At 41.4% G+C, this 21,315-nt stretch overlaps 1 protein-coding gene across 1 annotated transcript in view; it reads right to left on the bottom strand.

Moving 5' to 3' along the window:
• The window catches only part of RANBP9 (RAN binding protein 9), an 88,349-nt gene that overhangs the window by 66,310 nt on the left and 724 nt on the right, over positions 1-21,315 (bottom strand). The window contains exon 2 of the mRNA XM_032341133.1: positions 8,252-8,363. Coding sequence (XP_032197024.1) covers positions 8,252-8,363 — 112 coding nt within the window. The remainder of the gene's footprint in view (positions 1-8,251; positions 8,364-21,315) is intronic.

Genomic DNA, 21,315 nt, shown 5'->3' on the forward strand with positions numbered 1-21,315 from the left:
AAAAAAGACACAAGGATAAAACCAGAGAATTCAAGTAAAACTGATTTGAAAATTCTGCAAATTCCCTTGAAATGCATTTAAAAAGAAGATGGGTTGATAGACAGACCTGTTTGTAATAAAGCCAACACAGCAAAATTCTGACTCTAAAATCTAAATGTTGGGGCATATGGCTGTTGACCATGTTAACTCTTCTGTATGTCTGAGAAGGAAAACTGCTTAGAATCTGCATGGTCGGGGCACCTGGCGGGGCGGGGCGGGGTAGGGGGGGACTCGGCTGGCTGGGCAGCCAACTGCTGCCTTAGGCTCAGGTCATGAGCTCAGTGTCCTGGGATCCAGCTCTGTGTGAGGCTCCACACTCAGCCAGGAGTCGGCCTGAGGGTTCTCTCTGTCTCCCTCTGCCCCTCCCCCTACTCTCTCACTCAAATAAATAAATCTTTTTTTTTTTTTTTTTTAAGATTTTATTTACTTTGGGGGCCTGGGTGGCTCAGTGGGCTAAGCCGCTGCCTTTGGCTCAGGTCATGATCTCAGGGTCCTGGGATCGAGCCCTGCATCGGGCTCTCTGCTCAGCAGGGAGCCTGCTTCCCTCTCTCTCTCTGCTTGCCTCTCTGTCTACTTGTGATCTCTGTCAAATAAACAAATAAAATGTTTAAAAAAAAAAAAAGATTTTATTTACTTATTTGACAGAGATCACAAGTAGGGGGTTGGGGGAAGACAGGCTTCCTGCCAAGCAGAGAGCCCGATACGGGGCTTGATCCCTGGACCCTGGGATCATGACCTGAGCCGAAGGCAGAGGCTTTAACCCACTGAGCCACCCAGGCACCCCCAAATTAATAAATCTTAAAAAAGAGGGAGAAAAAAAAAAAGAATCTGTACTATCTAAATCACAATGAGAGAAACACTAGGAAGAAGCTCAACTTTTTAGCAGCCTGTGGTTTTATCCAAGAACAATTACTTCTCTATAATCATTGTAAACATTTCAACTACTCCTCTTGAAAAACCTATGCAAACTGCCAGATGACTGACAAAGAGTCAAAAGGTCTAAGACCTAAAAGACCATCTCTCCTTATTCTGAAATGCTCGTTTTGGCCTAAATGATTCCAGCAGTGAGCAAACAGCAAGCAGTCCGTGTATCTGAGATAAACACAGACTGGTTACAAACTGGTTTTCTGGTTCTGAAAAAGTAAAATGAAGGACTTCAAGAAACATACTTATTATGACAAAGCTATACAGTCTTACAGTTGTATTGAAAGATTATGGGTATTTTTATGACATTATTAAAGAGATTTTCTCTCTGAATATTTCATCAAATTCATCCTAAGGTAAAGTATAGGTAGTGGCACATGTGAGAATATTATTTTATTATTCAAATACATCTTAAGACTATTTTTTCCCTTAAAGTAATGTTAAAATTTGTTTGACTAGAGAGAAGAACGTCCTGGAGAACACACCACAAACCATCATGGGTGGTAGGACTGCAGATTCTTTTTCAAATAGTTGTGCTTTTTTCTGCTTCACAGGTTTTGTCTGACTCCTCCTTTGGCGTTAAGAATGCATTACTTCCTAACTACAAAAAAGGTTCTTAAAATCCATGTGCGTTTGCTGGGTACAAGATAACTGATGGAAGTAGGGGGCAGGGTAAGGATGATTTGAGATTAACTGCACTGAAGATAACCAACACAAGGATAATTTGAGAAACACAATGGTGATAAAGTTCTAGGTCCCTTTTCCCATATTCGCTGGGTACTCAGTTAAATAACACTTTGCTCACCACCACAAACAGTTCCCATCATCTTTGGTTCCCGTTTCAAAAGGTGGGTAAAAGAGGTATTCAAATCACTAAATCGATACCAAACCCCTAACACGCACTCCGTACAAGGCGCAGGGCTGGGGGCGAGAGAGAAGAAAACACATTATCCCTACCTACCTCCGCTCAGTCAACAGATTCCTCCAGCACCGATTTTTGCCCAGCATTGCTCTGTACACTGAGAATACACTTGTGAACAGAACAGAACAAAAATCCCTTCTGCTTCTCCGCAAATAAGTTGTCTTTTGGTACTACACCCAAACTTCTTAAAGTGTTAAGTCTTAACTGAGAGTGATTTAAGTCTGCTTCGTGACACTCCTTGCGGGCAATGACCCACATTTAGTTCACTTGATGCAGTTTCTGAGTTTCGACTAAGTGGCAGGTCCTCTACTAAGAAGCATGGATAAGGAACAGGTGGATAAAATAATTTCATATTTATCTCAGCTGCTGACAATGCCTGACACATCATACGTGTTCAATATGTATTTGCTAAGTTAATAAATACGTCGCTTACTTGATGCCTTTGTTCATTTCTTCCATTCCTCTGTTCACTGTTGTTTCCATCTGCTGCTTATCTTCCATTGAAACCAGAAGGAAAGACCTTTTATAGCCTTTTAAAACTAAACAGGAAGAGAGGCCTTTATTTCTCTTCCACTCCCCCACCAAATAATCCAGAAAGTCAGCAAGCACAGAAGGAACACTCTGAAGAGTGTACTTTATTGTCAGCAGAAGAATTTAGGAGCGAACACAGAGACTGGATTTCTTGCTGGTCCCTCCTGAACCAGGGGCAGAGCGGCATCAACATTTTACTTGAAAAGCTAAAAGTAGCATACTCATAATAAATTATAACTCTAAAAATATTCAAATAAAAAATTTATTGCCTCTTACATTTAAAATTAACTGTATCTTCACTGCCTATATTACTATGTATAATTCAAAACTTGAACAAAATTCCTGCACTGTAAGTAGATTCATGAGACAAAGACTGCTTTTAGAAATTCATCTTGATGGTCAACAATCATTAACAAAGAATACACAAATATATAGCCTTTAAATATGTCTCCTAAAAAAAAGTTATGCAGACAAGGTGATAGATGATTTAACCTTTTGTAATGGAATGCATTAGAAATTTATTTTTAAATTGATTATAAAACTTGGGCTCCTGTGTCCCAATAAATAAGCTTATTTTCCTGAACACATAAAAATGTGTTTCATTTAAATGAAAATCCAAGGCAAAACCCAAAATATATTATTTCTTTCACTCACTAAAAGAAACTTCCTTCAAGCCTTATTTCTTAGGCAATAAGGTACAAGTAACAACTATCATAGTCATAGTCCTAATTTTCCAACGCAGACCCAGAAATAACACACATCACAGATAAATTAAGAGGTATCAACTCCTACTATGTCACGAAGAAATTTGCTGCATTGACCGATTCATCTTAAATCAAGTTCTTGGACCTAAATATTTACTTGCCTGCTCTAATCCTGGATAAACACACTGTTTTTTGTGTTCCTGTTGTTTTTTATTTTAAAGATTTTATTTATTTATTTGACAGAGAAAGACCCAGTGAAAGAGGGAACACAAGCAGGGGGAGTGGGAAAGGGAGCAGCAGGCTCCTTCCCAAGGTCCTGGGATCATGACCTAAGCCGAAATCAGATGCTTAACAACTGAGCCACCAAGATGCCCCAAACACGCTGTTTAGAAGAAAATTAAATCTTAAGTATAATTAAACTCTCAGATGAGCACTTCTCACTGCGACTAAAAGCTCCTCTTTCTGGTCCATTCTTTACAAAGAAGGTGGGATTTTAGGCAGGAAGTTTTAGTTCTCTTGATACAGTTAAATAAATCTCCAAAAAGGTGTCACTCGCCCCAAATTAGCAATATGACTTGCTTTTCTTCCATAAATGAATCGTGCTCCCCTTTCAAAAGCATGGGGTTAGACCTAGAATTTAGTCAAAAAGTATACGAGAAGGATAAATAAGATCCGCCCAAAGATACAACAGTTTTCTCCAAGAATACATAGGAGGGAAGTACAGTTTCTCATTCATTTATTCACTTGTATGAATGCTAGCTATCAACTCAGTACTGGAGTGACAGAAACATAAAATAGTCCCTTACACTTGCGTCTGCAGTTTAGACCACCAGGAGGCAAACAACTGAAACACACAGATATTATAATTACAGTCTGGCCAACGTGTGAAGGAGGCATATGAAAGGCATAATCCTATTTGGGGGAGGACAAGTGCCACCGAGAAGATATCTTTAAACTAAACTAGGGCTAATTCGTTAAGGGGGCAAATGCAAAGGGACAGGGGAAGGTGAATGTAAGAAGGAAGGAAAGCACCCGCGGAGAAAACTAGAAACCGAGCCCACCTGTACAGAGAAGTAAAACAGGAGCTGACAGTGCTGCACGCACTCTACAGAATGCACCCCCCTCCCCCCACTGACAGCTGATTCTGACTAGAAACAGGTCCTTGGGAGTATGCTCTAACTCAAAAAGTTTATTCGCCTCTGTCTTTGGGATGATCTGATGTTGATTCAACTCTGTTTAGCATCCTACTTTCTATTTTCTGGGGCTTATTTCTTCAAGTCTAAGCGGGCATCCAAGTGGAAATGGAGATTAACTGGATGCCCCAGTTAGAGGTTCCACCGCTCTTGAAGAAGATGAAGTATAAGGACCTTGAATTTAACCTGAGTAAGTGACAAAATGAGAAGTGCCCTACAAAATATTCCATTCAATTCAGCTGTCAATTCAGTATATTTAATATCTGTAGGTCACTTCTTAAGCCACTTCCGCAGCTGTTGACAAATGATTAATTTAAAACCAAAGTAAAGGAGTGCCTGGGTGGCTCAGTCGGTTAGGCCTCTGCCTTCTGCTCAGGTCATGATCTCAGGGTCCTGGGATCGAACCCTGCATCAGGCTCTCTGCTGAGCAGGGAGCCTGCTTCCCCATCCCGCTCTGTGTACCACCCCCACCCCGCCCCAGCTGATGCCCTCTCTCAAATAAGTAAATAAAATCTTTAAAAATAATTCAAAATAAAGGTATTACTGTGTTTGTTAAAGGGGGGGGCAGATAAAAATTAAAGATTCTTTAACATCATTCGTCATTAAGGAAATGTAAATTAAAACCACAGTTAAGAAACCACTAAGATACCTATAATGAGAGGTAAATTTTTTTTTTAAAAAGCCTGACAACACCAAGTGCTACAGAGGATGCAAAGCAACAGGAACTTTTTCACACAAGGCTGGTGGGAATGCAAACTAGTACACTCGCTCTGCAAAGCAAGTTGGCAGTTTCTCGTGAAGTTAAAAATGCACTTAACACATGATCCAGCAATCCCACTCCTAGATATTTATCCAACTGAAATGAAAACTCAAGTTTACACAAAAACCTGTACATAAATGTTTATAGTGGCTATATTCCTAATTGCCAAAAACTGGAAACCACCCAGATGTCCGTCAACGGAAGAGCGGGTAAGCACACTGTGGTTGGCTCAGCCAATACAATCAGCAATAAAAAGGACTGATCTACCGATATATGCAACAACAGCGATGAATCTCAGATGTATTACACTAAGATGCCAAAATTAGAAGGCTGCATACTATCATTCCATTTATACATCATTCTAGAAACAGCAAAACTATAGAGACAGAAGACCAATCCATGGTCATCACTGAGAGATGCGGAAGAATCGTCTACAAAGGGGTAGAGAGGAATTGCGGAGGGTGATGGAACTGTTTGATCACTGATCCTCGAACAACCGGGTGGTGCTGGGACACGGATCACCCACCCCCCACCCCTGCCACCACACAAGCTGAAAATCCTATATAACTTGTGCTGTCCCCAAAACTTAACTATTTAATAGCCTGATGGTGACTGGAAGCCCTACCAGACTGTAAACAGTTAAGGCTTATTTTGTACGTTGTATTATATGCTGCATTCTTATAATAAAGCAGAGAAAAGGAAATGTTATTAAGAAAATCACAAGGAAGAGAAAATATATTTCCAGGGCTGTGCTGTAGTTATAAAAACAAAGTCCGCATATAAAGTAGATCTGTGCAGATCAAACCTGCATCCTTCAAAGACCAACTGTATACTGACTGTGGTGGTTACATGAATATGCACATCTGTCAAAACCCACAGATCTGCACACTAAAAATGATACATTTTACTCTATGTAAAAATCAGTTAATTTTAAAAATGGGGAGAGGGGCACCTGGGTGGCTCAGTGGGTTAAGCCTCTGCCTTCGGCTCAGGTCATGATCCCAGGGTCCTGGCATTGAGCCCCACATCGGGCTCTCTGCTCAGCGGGGAGCCTGCTTCCCCCTCTCTCTCTGCCTGCCTCTCTGCCTACTTGTGATCTCTGTCAAATAAATAAATAAAATTTTTTTTAAAAATGGGGAGAAAAAAGAGGAATGAGAGATCTTGGCAACGAAGAGATGAGACTGAAAAGTTACAAAGGAGTTAGTCACATCATGCAAGACCCTGCTAAGAAGTTTCGGATTTTACCCTCAAAGCAACAGGAGTACCAAATGATCTCAAGATAGGGACAGACACAAGTCAGTTGTGTTTGAAAGAAGGATGGTAAGAGTTGCAGAGTGAAGTAAGAGCATAACAGGGAGCAACTGGGAGACCAAAGAACCTAGGTAATTTAGGGGATTAATTAGCAAATCTGAGGCGGAGGCCATAGAGATGGACAAAGTAAGAGGTAGGAAGTTGTCAAGTTTCTAGCAACAGTGAAACCACTAAGCAAGCTGGTGCTGAGAAAAAGACTTAAAACAAGCAACAATGCAATACCTGTGGGACTGCAAATGCAAACATCGGGTTAGACAGATCCGTCTAGAGCTCAAGGGAAAAACCCGAGATGGGAGTTTTAGATTTGACGCTCATCAGGCTGTTTGCAGCCATGAAAAGGTAAGGTCAAGATCATGCAAAGACAAACACATGGAACGAAAAGGTGAAGAGAACCCTGGGAATAATCAGGAGCAACATCAGCAAGAATGAGGCTGACGGTATAATTTTAAGTATAAGAAGAATTGGCTGAGTATACCGGCAGCAGTCGAGTTAAAAATGGTTAGAATTGTGTGCCTATTTCAATCTAGGGTCTCTCGACCACTTTATCCTTGACTTCTCTGATTTTAGCTTTGGCTTGATCACCCTGGGACAACTGAGGCAGTTCAATAAAAAGTCATCAATGAATTCCAAGGCTGCACTTTCTACTTTCCATACTGTTGAGGCTGAAAATATTCAGCAAATAAAGTAGAGGAATCATCTACTAAACATACTTATTTTTTCAGTTAAACACAGAAGACGCACTAACAGGTTAAATGATTCACTTCAAATCCAGGTCAACTTAATAACTCTTAACTCAACTGGGCCAACTCACCCAGTAAGTTTATCTTGGGAGCTGAACTAATGACTCTATGGATGCTTTAAAGGACCTCTGACACCACAATGAGGTTACCAGGAAAGACCATAGGATAGAGTTAGTGATTCTAGGTAATCAATACTTTTTTTTAAAGATTATTTATTTATTTATTTATTTATTTGACAGAGAGAGAAATCACAAGCAGGCAGAGAGGCAGGCAGAGAGAGAGAGGGGAAGCAGGCTCCCTGCTGAGCAGAGAGCCCGATGCGGGACTCGATCCCAGGACTCTGGGATCATGACCTGAGCCGAAGGCAGCGGCTTAACCCATTGAGCCACCCAGGCGCCCCAGGTAATCAATTCTTAATCAGAAATATGCACCAAAATTCCCAGTGAAGCTTACTCAAGAATGCCTATCTTACCCAAGCTCTGCTTCTGAAAATAGTGATTTAGGAACTTTTAGGGTAAGGCCCACATTACTATCTTTGTTAATAGTCCCGTAAGCAATTCTGATGTACACTCACATACTATACACTGATCCCAAGTTGAAAAGCGATGCTAGATAAGTTGGTTCCAGAATCTACATGGAGTTCTCACCTGGAAGCTTTTACACCATATCCTAATCCCTGGGAATCCCCTCCAGCTGAGAGCATACAAACATACTTCTCTGATCTAAACGCAAGAGTCTAAGTGCCACCCCCTGTGAAATACCTATGAATCACCTTTTGGTCTTGGTTAACTAGCTCTGAGAAGATTTAAGTTCTCAGCAGAATTCAGAAAAGGGCAGTGTAAGACAAGGCATGGAAAATGAGTCACTGCCTCTGTTGTTTAATTCCAGTGCTCCAATTTAATGACAAGCAGACCAAAAAACTTGGTTATTTCACCAACTCAAGTATTAGCTTCAACTAGTATTAAAGCAGGACTGTATCCAACCTGCTGCATTGTGACATTTAGATCCTACTTTACCAACATCTCCGAGACTCCCATTTTCCAATTATAGCATAAATATTATAAATCAAGACAAAAATAACTATCCAAGAACAGCAAACAATTTATCCCACCAAAATGTATACTTACCCATCTCTTCCCTTACTAACAATTTTTACTTCAAAATAATAAATCCCACAGGCTGCTGGAATTGGGTGCGTGGCGCGAACAGACGCTGCGTCTTTTGGGGTTTTGCCATGACCTGCATAGGAAACAGGAAAGAGAAAAAAAATCAAATGAGATATTCAATGAAAATCTAAAACAATTCAGGAAGAAATACAGTTTTTAGAATGGTATCTAGACATTTCTGCTCCTATCAGTACATATAAAGACTCAATGAAACATGTGTCATTACAATGCAATATGCAAAGTAGCCCAGGGTTAGTCATGGGACTCTTGACACTATTACTAGATGAACACACTTTCAGAATCAGAACACACTGAGCCTACCAAACTAGTATTTCAGGGTAGACTATATTTTTAAGAGAAAAAGGATGCATTTGAAGAACATGATGAAAGTATGATCTTAATTTTATTAGATCCAAATATGCTTATAATTCACATTATTTCCAAGCAACATTCTTTTGTCAAATGGCTTTTTAAAAAAAAGATTTTATTTATTTATTTGACAGACAGAGATCACAAGTGGGCAGAGAGGCAGGCAGAGAGAGAGAGGAAGGGAAGCAGGGTCCCTGCTGATCAGAGAGCCCAATGCGGAGCCTGATCCCAGGACCCTGGGATCAGGACCTGAGCCGAAGGGAGAGGGCTTTAACCCACTGAGCCACCCAGGCACCCCAAATGGGCTATTTTTTAAACCAGAAGCATCTATATCATGGGTATATCTTTAAGTGAAATTTCATATAATTAACTAAATTGGCAAAGCAGCTTTCTTACTTTAAGAATTCTCAAGTTTGGGTGGCTCAGTCTGGTTAAGCAACAGCCTTCAGCTCAGGTCATGATCGCGGGTCCAGAGACTGAGCCCCTGCATCAGGCTCCCTGCTCAGCGAGGAGGCTGGTCTGTTTGTCCCTCTCCCTCAGTCCCACCCCCAGGACCCCACTCATGCTCTCACTTAAATAATTTTTTTTTTAAATCTTAAAAAAAAAACAAAAAAAAAAACTTAAGTCTGTTCTTGGACATTCTTTTATCAGTTCTACACAAAGGCTGATTCAACAAATTTCTTCGGTCAATTACAGCCTACTAAGAAATATATCTAATCTCTAGCTGTATATTCTTTCTCTCCTTTTAAAGAAAGGAATGCATCATCCTACCGCTGCTGAAATCTTTAGGGAATCTGTCAGACAATGGCTTTTTTTTTTTTTTTAAAGATTTTTTAAAAATTTATTTATTTGACAGAGAGACATCACAAGTAGGCAGAGAGGCAGGCAGAGAGAGAGAGAGAGAGAGGAGGAAGCAGGCTCCCTGCTGAGCAGAGAGCCCGATGCGGGACTCCATCCCAGGACCCTGAGATCATGACCTGAGCCCAAGGCAGCGGCTTAACCCACTGAGCCACCCAGGCGCCCAGACAATGGCTTTTAAACTTTTTAAAATAGCTATTCTTCAAATTCTGATCCTGAAGGATTTCCTTCGCTCACAATCACCTCCCCTGTCCCTCACCCAAGACACAAATTAGCCTGAAAGCTAGCATATGAACAAAAATCAAGTGAGCAACAGAAAATACATGCCTAAAACCACAGCAGAAGAAAAAAAGTTGAAGTAGCATGTCAGAAAGCACTCAGAGTAAGACAAGTCTGCACAATCCCCAAAATGATTCCATGACAAAAAATACTCTATCATCCATTGTTCCAGTTAAATCTGCTTCGCCCAATACAAACTTAAGTCATTAGTCCTTTAGTCATACTATAACATTACCTTCATGGGCAGAAAAATTCCCCTTCTCAAATTTACCACGATTGTTTTAAAACTAAATACCTTCTTTTAAATCAAAAATTGTATCTTAGCTCTACAATAACCATCACACACCAACGAGATACCTTCCTTTCCCACACACTTCACCATATTACATCATTAAACAGCTGCTTACGTTTGCAATGCAAATAAGCGCATTTTGACATGGCCCAAAAGAAACTGAATGAACTCAGCCTCTCCCTTTTATTACCATGAAAACCTGTGTCCCCAGATGTCTTAAGTATATAGGTTATGGGCAAAAGTTCTCAGCCTGGTGACCACTGAGAGGTGATAAAGTTGGTTAGGAAGATTAAAAACAAGAGTAGCAATATACAGACGCCCCCCCCCCCAATTGCTTTTAACATATGGAGGTAACCGATTTACACTGAGCTAAGCAGAAGAAAAAAAAATAGCATAAATCTGCAAAATGACACAGGTCCCTTCTTAAAAACAGACATCTAAACTATAAATATATGGGGCTCCTGGATGGCTCAAGTCAAAATCCCAGAGTCCTGGGATGAAGCCCTGCATCGGGCTCCCTGCTCAGCGAAGAGCCTGCTTCTCCCTCTCCCTCTCCCTCTGCCCGCTGCTCCCCCTGCTTGTGCTCTCTCTGTCAAATAAATAAATAACATCTTTAAAAAAACAAAGTTTAGAAAATATGTGTTCAAATAATTGAGTTGTTTGGGAAATGGTCGGGCAAACTAAATTCATTTAAAAATTTTAGACAGTTAAAAAAATATATAAAGAAAACCCTGATTAACCCTGGAATCCTAAATCAACTAGCTTTTATTTTGGTTTTGGTTTTTCTGGAAGGGAAGTGACCAAAACTTTTAGGGATAAAGTAGTCCTAAGGTATTCTTAACAATGATGATGATGATGATGATAACAGTTACCATATATTTATGCTATGTGAAAGGCACCACTCCAAGAGTACTATATTTGTTCACCTGTTTAGCACTCAAAACAACTTCAGAAATAGGTACTACTTATTATTAAGGAAAGGAAATTAAGGGAAGATGAAGAGACTCGCCCAAGGTCATAATGTTGTGTGAGAATTCCAAACCAGGATTTGTGCTGAGATTTTAATGCAAGAAGTCCAACCCAGAGCAACTGAACCCATAGGAAGGACCCAGTTACAATGAGCATTTTGGGATCACTTCACTTGTTTTCCTATCTCCTATTCTTGCTACTTGTATGGGAAGAGAGAAAGAAAATTAGTATTTGAGGGTAAACTCTCTCTCGAAGAATTAAGTGCTTTTGTATAGATTTTTTTCATTCAGCATCTGTGAAATGGGTTTTAACGTCATTTTATTTTTTTAAATTAACCTCATTTTAAAGAGAGAAAACTCTTACAGATGTTATATAACTTGCCCTGAATTAGTAAATCATGCATTAAATCCATACATGAATTAAACTGCCCTACACTTTCCCCTCATGCAAAAATTACTATCAACAACTACATAATCCTTAATCTTCAAGGTTCTATTATACTCACTATGCTCTACTTAGACACTGGAAAAATGTCATAAAGGTTAAAAGATTTGTTTCATTTTTAAATTAAACTTAAATGTAAAGACCTAGGAAAAAGCTAAGATGTCAGATTAAAAGCATTCATACTCTTGGGTAAGACTAGTAATGTCAGAGTGAAGGGCCTATTTCTAATAATGTTCATCAGCAGGAAGCTTATCACCTTGAATTCTGTGACAACCAGAAAACAACCTCACACTACCAAAGTATAAACTGTTAAAACTACGAAGTCTTCAATGTTAAGTATTTTCTATGTAGTTCAAAAAGAAAATACATTTATTGCTTCAAAGCTCGAAGACCAGCAAGACCTCCTCTTTCATTTCATAACCTGTCGATTCCTTGTAAATGGAAGGAACGGGTTTGAATGAAGCTCACCTCCAACCCCCGCCTCCACTCTCCAATATGCAGTTCCTGTTGCCTTTCTGGAAATCTAACTCAGTCTTCCTTGTACCTCTATTCCCCCATACAACTAAAATTCCTTAACAGTCTCCCATTCAGCCAAGGAAAACCCTGCTGATCAGGTCGTCAGTACTTTCCACCACCTTCCTGAACCTGCCACACTGGCCTGACCCTGGTCTTTGCCCCAACTCTTCCCCACACCAAACTGGAAAGGGCTATACCCTTCCTCCTTACCTGGTTATGTCCTGCTCATCCATTTGCTCTTAGCTCACGTTTTCCTTCCTCACGGACTCCTGCTCTAACCTCTCTGACTTGTTCAGCCTCCTTTATATATGACCTCACAGCAACACGTATCTGTCCCATACAACATTACCACACTTCCCAATTATTTGTGATTATCTTACTGCTCACATTTCAATTCCTGGGCCTCTTTACTCCCACTGACTTCCTACTCTAATCATTCCTTCCTGAAGCCACACTCTGGACCCTGACATCACCTGAAACTACTCCACCTCTGAAAGAGTAAATTCTAATGAAATCTGTTCTGCTACAAAAAGCATTTCTTGAATACAAATTAACTCACATGTACTTGATAAATACAGGAATGACGTCAGCATAATAAAGAAGTCATTTAGTTCCTAACACAGCTTTTCCCGGTACACCAACGAAGTGAAGGGAAAAACCCAGCAACATACAAAAAACCCTAAGTCAAAAACCTGGGGCACCTTCGCAAGTGCATTCCTAGTGTCCAAAGTTCAGTGCCTTCAGGAACTGCTACACCTGCCACTGTATTAAGCCATCTGGGGAAAATTCAAGCCCAATACTGATCAAAAAGTACTAAGATATCTCCTCTTTGTTTTTATCAGCATGGACCGTCTCTTGCATATTTAGTTTCTACTTTGTGTTAGAACTCAATACTACTTTACTTTGCTGCTCTAATTAGCCACTGGGAAATTTTTCATTTGGCTCCTCTGACATACCTGTATTATGGTTTTTCTTTCTTTGCTACTTTCAGGCCCCAGAAGACCCTGGAGGCTCATCGTGCATGCTTCCTGCCCCAGTCCTAGAATCGGCCATTTCTGCAATCATCCATTTCTCCAACATCTGGCTACTAAGCATGCTCCTTGTTACTGGGGTGTCACTGCTTCTGGGCTTTCTCATTGATAAGAGCAAGGAAAATATGTATGTATACTAAACTCCTGCGTGTGTGTGTCTACATTTCTACACGTAACCGTCCATGTTTGTATTAAACCAGACATGAGGTTCCCACTAAGGTCTCCAACTTTATTACCACACCGATCATTCTAACATTCTCTCTCTGCTTACCTATAAAATTCCACCCCAGTGATAAGAAACTTAGCTCCCACCACCCACCATCCATTTAATTGTTTGATTCCAGTATACATGTATAGTAACAGCATCTGAATTGTTAATTCATATCCCCATGGGATACAACTTTATCAGTAAGTTTGGTTTCTCTTACTTTTAGTTTTACAGACTACTGATTTCCAAAGTTACCTGTGTCAGCACTCTTCCCCCTCTTCTCTGATGCTGTTTCTTATATTTGAAATACAGACAGTTTTATCACATTCTGCATTTTATCCTGGGATTAGCCCCCCAAATGATTTTTTTAATTTACATACATTAAAGTTCACTCTATATGGCTGAAAACTTCTGTGGGTTTTAAATATATGGTGTGATGGGGCGCCTTGGTGCCTCAGTGGGTTAAAGCCTCTGCCTTCAGCTCAGGTCATGATCCCAGGGTTCTGGGACCGAGCCCCACATGGGCTCTCTGCTCAGCGGAGAGTCTGCTTCCCTGCCTCTCTGCCTACTTGTGATCTCTCTCTCTGTCAAATAAATAAATAAAATCTTAAATAAATACATGGTGTGATGTATCCACTAGCAGAGCATCATACAAAATACTTTCACTGCCCATCCCTCCCCTAAGCCCCTGACAACCACTCTTTTTTACTATCTCTATCGTTTTGCCTTTTCCAGAATATCAGGTAACTGAAATGATACAGTATATAATCTTTTCAGACTGTCTTCTTTCACTTAGCAATATATGCCCTGGAGAGCCACAGGTGTCTTTGCAGGGACGGACAGCTCATTTCCTTATATCGCTGAATAATACTCTATTATATGGATATATCACAGCTCATCCATTCACCTACTCAAGGACCTGAGGCTGCTGCTTATTTGGGGTAATTATGAGAGAAGTCGCTATGGACATCCACATGCGGGTTTTCCTGTGGGCCTAAGTTTTCACATCAGCCCGGTAGGAGCTCAGCTGCTGGTAAAAGTATGTTTAGCTTTGTCAAAAACTGCCGAACCACCTTCCAGAGCAGCCGCATCACCTCGAGCTCCCACCGGCCGCGCGCCAGCAACGGGCCTTGTCAGGTTTTCGTCAGGCTTTAGCCATTCTAACAGCTGAAGTCTGTACGCCTTTCCTCTTTGTCTGAAGGGGGGGGGGGGTGGGCCGAAAAGGGCTAAACCCTGAATCAGATATTTATTTCTGATTAAACAGCTGTCAAGCACTTACATCTCTAAGAAGGAAGCCCAAGGCCAGGGCTTAAGGCTCGAAAGGATCAGCAGCCTGGGATGCTGGCCACAAATGCCAGTGCAAACTGAACCCGATTTTTCCCGTAAGACCCATTACTTTTGGCGCCCAATTCTGCGGAACATGTAGGAGTTCATTTTCCCAGGAACACGTTTTTGGCACTGGAGCTGAAATGCCTGTATCTTCCTCTAGGACCCAACTCCCTATCCTCTCCCCTTTCTAAACACTTCGCTTCCACACTTCCTCTTGAACATCAAGAGAACTCCCATTCCCTGAACCCTTTTTCCCCTCTTCCCGTTTTCCTCTTCCAGTAGAGGGTACACGGTGATCACTTAAGAGCTCTCAAATATCCTTGGTACTTCTCTCACATGCCCACCCTCCCACCATAGGCAGGCAGCAAAACCACAGCCTTAGAGCAATAGTAGACTCCGCCTTCCCTACTCCTGGCCTGGGCGGCTGCCCTCTCCCAAACAAAATCCAAGTCTTGCAACAGCCACCACTACGAACCACTGTTCTCGGCTGGGCTCTGCCAGTGCTGTCAACCGCACACTGAGAAACCCCTCGTTGGCTACTGCCCCATTCCCCTCCATGGAGGGCTACACGTTCTCATCACTCACATGAAGCTTCAGCCCCGAACTCGGATAAGTGAGCACACGGCCACACCGACTTTATCACATAACGGGACTCCGCTGCTGTCTACCGCCCTGGTCCACTCCTCACTCTCCTATTACAAAGCGGTCAGTGTCCACAGGCATCTTCACCTCTCCCCCAGCCCCAGAGGAGTCACGTGTCCTCCGCTCTTCTTCAGGACTGCCCTGTGCTCCAGAACGGCTCCCCCCCCTCCAAGCCAGCACTGTTGGCCTCCTAAGCTTTTCTTCACCCTTCCCTTCTTCACTTTTCTTCCCCCTCCATCTCTCAATCTGTACCGGCAGTGTCCCCAAAATAGCCACTTTCCACAAAATCCTACATGCCTTGGTGCTATAAACCACAGTCGATAATGCACTGGGCTTCGTAGTGAGCATAATTAACCTTTGTTTTTTTTTGGAACGCTAAGGTAACAAAAGCAAGTACTATTACTATTAATTTTATTTGCCAGAAGCTATGTTAAATTCTGTACACATTCACTGGGACTCTGTGCATCAGACTAACACGACACTCTCATCCAACTTAATGTCACTTCAGTTTCACCCACACCGCTGAGCTAAAACGAGACTTAGAAATGATACAACAGTTTCTAACACAGTACTTTCCAAAGGGGTTTTTATGGATAATTTTGATTCTGTGGATCTTCATCGTCTTTGCTGACACTAGAAAGTAATCACCAGGCACAACCTAATTCCACTATCACCCATTTTAAACCAACAACAACAACAATCCTGCCTTAACCTTCATCCTCGTGAGGTCCCCCTCCGCCTCTATTTCTCAAGACTAATCTGTATTCGCTATCCCCTCTGCGCGATCTCCACTACTGACTCTGATCTTTGCCCCATCACTAAATTCAGACTGCTCTTCTAAGGTCACAATGCTCTAATTTCCAAATCCAGTGGAAAAATTTCTCTGCTCGGCTCACTAAACCGATCTGTTGCATTTGACACTAAAGGTCACTTCCTCATTTCTGATACTCTGCTCAGCTTCTGTGACACCACACTCTTCTGCTGTCCAGGTACCTCTTAACGAGTGCTTCTTGGACTCTCCCCAGTCTTTTAATGCTGGCCTCGCTCAGCTCAGGGCTCCATCTGTGGCCCACGGCTCTTCTCACGTTACCTTCTCTCTCTCTCTCATACCCTCTCCTTGAGTTTCAGCCACCAACTAGAGGTAACTCCCAAATCAGTCGTGACCTAGACCCCTCCCCACACGCAGGGCAATTATGGTAATGTGCCCACCCTTCCTACAAGAAAGGGCCTCACAGGCTACCCCTACCGGAAGAAGCAGGGCCCAGACTCTCCTTGTGCCAGGAGGGCACTCTGTATTTCATAACTACCCTTAACAACCCCAAAGCTGATCCAACACAGGTTAACAGCCGACACCAAGGCCACCAGTCCAACACCACAGCATGTAATGAAAAGCTCTGCCCAACTAAGAATGATGGCAATTAGCTTATCCCATCTGTTAAGTCCCTCAGGAATCTGGAATAGGAAGGAAAAGGATAAACCAGTCAGGAGGGAAAAGAAAATTAAACAACCAGAAACTACAGCGGAGTCATTTCAGCACTAGAATAAAGTGAAAAGTCATGAACTCCAGCCGCTGCAACACTTGGGGCCACCTAACTCCGAAAGATCTGTTCCTGTTCCTTCTGGAAGGCTTCTCCAGGTTCTTCTGGTTTCTGTGAAGTCAGGTCATATGGCTGAGATTCCCATTCCTACACATCTCCAAATACACTGTGATACTTCCTTGCATTATTCTTTGATTCACGGTTCACTGCAAGAAACTCACAGAGCTGGAAACCCAAATGTCACCCTTGGTTTCTCTCTCCACCACTCCATCAACTCCTATCAGTGTCACTTGAAAACATCACAAATACGTCTGCTCTGCTCCACCCCACCACTGACCGGGTTCAGGTCCTCATTTCCTACAGAGACTTCTCAATGAGTTTGCTAGTTTCAGCCTTGTACTCCTTAAATCCATCTTCCAATTAGTTGTATAATATGACAAAAATGAAAATATGAACCAGTCACTTCCTATTTAAAATGCTTTGATGATTCCTCCTGTCCTACAGAATAAGATCTAAGCTCGATAAAACATTCTGAAGGCCTCTCTCAGTCTTTTCCCAGCTGCTACTTGTCACACACTCTTAAATTCCAACACTCCAAAACTGCTTATAGATCCAAGCATATACAGTAGTTCTCACCTCTTAAGCTTTTAGTTATGCATTTTCACATATAATGCCTAGCCCCCCCTCCTCTCCTACATCCTCCTCATCTTGTGGGCCCAACGCTGGCCTCAGCTCTCCCAAAAGCTGGCCCTGACTCACCAACTTCATCACTTCCAGCATCAGCCAGGGGTCGATGCTCCTCCTGTCTTCCAGAGAACTCTTCCCTCACTACGCTTGTGTGTTTTACCTACTTTGAACTCTCTGAATTCAAAGATAGTATCTTATCACCTTTGCATGGCCAGAACCTGGCACAAAGTAAACATTCACTAAAAGCTTGTGGAATAAATACATGGAGAGCAAGGCATGTACACAAACTGTCCAGCAGACTACTTGCCCTACAGCAACAGCTCCATGAATTACCATCACCACTACTTTTCCATAAATGTGATTATTAGATTTAGGTAATTCTTGCAACTACCAACTACCATTTTTGGAGATAAATTTCCCATAATACTGGCAGAGATCGCAGGGAAAAGTTCGGTTTGGTTTTTCAATTCCTTGATTTTAAGGAACCTTTTTATATCGTTCCCCATAATTCCTAAAAAACGTTTGTGTTGGTAGGCAAGCAAATATCATCAAGATATTTGTTTAACCTTAAGAAGTGCGAAAAAGTCAGTAAGTGATGCAAGAAGTATCAAAGGCCTGACGACTGGTGATACTGGAAGGGATGGGAGTGGGGAGCACAAGAAATGTCAGCTATCTGGTTAGATGCCATTAATAATGCTTCAATTAAAAGTGCAATTCACTAGTTCATGGCTACCTATCATTTCCAACTTTCACTTCTCTGTTTGTTTCCTGTAAGCTGCCCTAAATCAGTAGAATCAAGGCACCTGGACTTATCTATTACCAAAAATTAAAACTCAATACAAAATGAGATAGGCAATACTCTATGGTAGGGAAGAGCACTAAATTTAGAGTTGGTGAAAATTAGTTTCCAACCCTGGCTTACTTGCGACTGGGAAAAATCTAACCCTCAGGTGCTCCCACTTTCTCACATCTCAAATGAGAATTCCACCATCTTGTCCAAATCCGCTAACACGTTTGTGTATATTAAAAAGCTTTGTAAAGTATCCAAATGTGATAACTTCACAAATAGAAAAATGCAATCTGTAACTGAAACATTTAGGACTAATTGAATCCATGGTCATATGTATTAAAATGCTTTAAGTTGGAATAAAGTCCTCATTATAACTAAGTCTAAACTTGTCGCATTTGTACTTATTCGAAGCTGACAATTTTCAAAATAAAAAAGGGGCTATGCCTGAGTATTTCAACAGTTGGTGTGTGACTGCTAAGCAAAAGGTCGTCTTAAAAATTTTAACATAGAGTATACACACCCTGCTCTTCCTCTGCAATCCAATCAACTTTGACTGCATGTCTGGCATTGTTTAACATTAATCCCTTCGAATCATTTAAGGAACCATATGGCTTCCCAAAACAGCAATTCCAACTTAGAAGAATAACATCTTTAAAAACCAAGCATGTTCAGAGCAAAAGAAACCAAGATACTTCTATTTCAAAGGTAAGAACAATCCTTACCATTATGGAAAATAATTATCAATCTTTTCAAACTCTGTAACATGCAAAAACATTTTATGAACAGTAGTTTTAATGTTAAAAATGTCTGAAAATGCTGAGGCAAAAATCAAAGTGGCACTATGAAATGTTAAAATTCACTCTTATTTTATGACTTCAAAGTTTTATTCTCCACTACCTATGACACTTCCCCTTTGCTCCCTTCCCCTATTACTGGGACAGAGTTGCCCAGTACTTTGGTGTGGTCCCCTCAGAAGGCACACAGAACGACAACAGGAAAAAAAAAAAAAAAAAAACCCACACACATTAAAATAACAAGACAGGAGGAAGAGACAGTAGAAGGGGGGGGCAGAACAGTGTTTGTGACAAGGGGGAAGGGAGAGACAAAGGGTAGATAGAAGAAAAGGAGAGAAAAGAAAAAAGATAACAAAATCTGTTCTTCCAGAAGTAATGCTTCATGTTTATAAAGCAGTGAAATTTCCAGAAAGTGAATCTTAGTATTACACAACAAAAAGTAATAAAGAGGCCAACAGGAAAAATAATGGGAGGCAGCAGCGTCATAAATATTCCAAACTCCAACCAATTCCTCATAATCATGAACTTTTCTCTCATCCAAATCATAATTTTATGTAAAAGGAGTTAATGAAACTAATCAAGGCATGTTACAGTGCTAAGAAGAAAAAAAAAAAAACTCATCACAAAACCGAGATCTCACAAAAATTCAGAGCTGGAAATTTCCTTACCATCCAGCTCAACTCTCTCATGTCTCAGAGGAAGAAACTGAGGCCGCATCCTGTAACACGCCTAAAATCACAGATGACTGCAGGACTCAGCAAAGCTAGAATTCTTTGTTCAAAAAATTTCCATACCTTTTGCCTCTGGTTTTATAAGCTTATTATTAACCATCGACCGTAAATTTAAGATAAAGTTTCGTCAAGTCTAACAAAAAGCCTTCCGGTAGCCAGATAAGAAGTAAACACTTCATAGCACAGCACTGTTCACACAAATTGGAACACAAAATCAAATAACAGCCTCCACAGAGTCTTAACAAAATGTCCTAACTTAAGAGAAAACAAAGGTCATTTTAGACCATTTAGATTAAGAAACAAAATATTTAAAACTGAAAGTACTCCTCTGGATCTATGGCTAAAAAGAAGGAATATTCCACAAGGCCTATTTTTGTGCGTGATTCTTTCCAGGCAAATCATTTGGTAGATTCTGTCGCCATTCGCCTAATTAAATAGCACTTATTTATCAAGGTTCTTCTCATATTTTAGTCTTGCATGCTTTAAGAATTGAACCACAAGAACTGTTCACATCCTCGACGTCCCTGTCACTAGGATCTGATTAAGACCCTTCCTTTGTAGCCAATCAAAAGGAGGCTGCTTTGAATGTAAAAGCTCCTGCTTCAGGTTTGGGGCCTAAAAACTGGATGTGGTTCCAGACAGACTGATATATCAGACTGATTGTGTTTTCTCCCAGACAAGTAAACTTGACACATGCTATTATTTTGGGCTACATTTCAAAAATTCTCAAAGCAATTTATAATTTTATATAAAACTCATCTGTTTAAAGCTTTGTTTTAACAGAGGAGAGGTAGGTGAGACAAACACAAGCCTAAGGCTGCTTTTTGTTTTTGTTTTTAACTGCAGGTGGAAAACATAAGCCAATTTTCTTTAAAATGCTCTGTAACATTTTAAGATACCCGTTTCCAATCAGACTTCATATAACACCAGCACGTAAATACAGGGCATTTCCAATCAGCAGTGGTAGGTTTCTGCTCCCCTAAAAAAAACACCTACTTCTGAGGTTCACCTGTTTTCCTCCCAGTTGCTCTGAGTAAGAAACACTGATGCCAAACTTGGGGCCCCTTGTCCTTTTGTCCCCCCCAGACAATCTCTGGCCTGATTTTGGACAAAATCCTCCACTGATTACCCCTCCCCCTATATATCCCTGCTCTCCCTTAATTAGAAATCACACCTCAGAATCGTGCCTCTGTTCCCCCTACGTAAGAAGAGAACGCCTGACCCACCGCCACCTGGAGAACAATGTAACCCAACTCCGGGTCCATAGATTCCTCTATCCGAGCCCTAAGATTTATCTTCAGGGGAAATCAGAAAGCGAGTTATGTCCTGTCATCCTGGATTCCCTCAAGGTGTCCTCCTCCTGGCCTAGGATTACCAGCTCCATTACACCTAGGGGCATTCTACTCACCTGCCTTCCCCAAGAACCTGGCCCCTGTCCCCGCGACCCCGGTCCCACCCTCGCAGCAGCGGAACGGGCGGCGAGTCACCTCGGAGGGCACGGGGCCCCGGGCGGGAGGGGGTCGGGGGCGGGTCGAGAGTCGGCGGCGG

This window comes from Mustela erminea, chromosome 4 (genome assembly GCF_009829155.1).
Source record: "Mustela erminea isolate mMusErm1 chromosome 4, mMusErm1.Pri, whole genome shotgun sequence".
NCBI classification, from domain to species: Eukaryota; Metazoa; Chordata; class Mammalia; order Carnivora; family Mustelidae; genus Mustela; species Mustela erminea.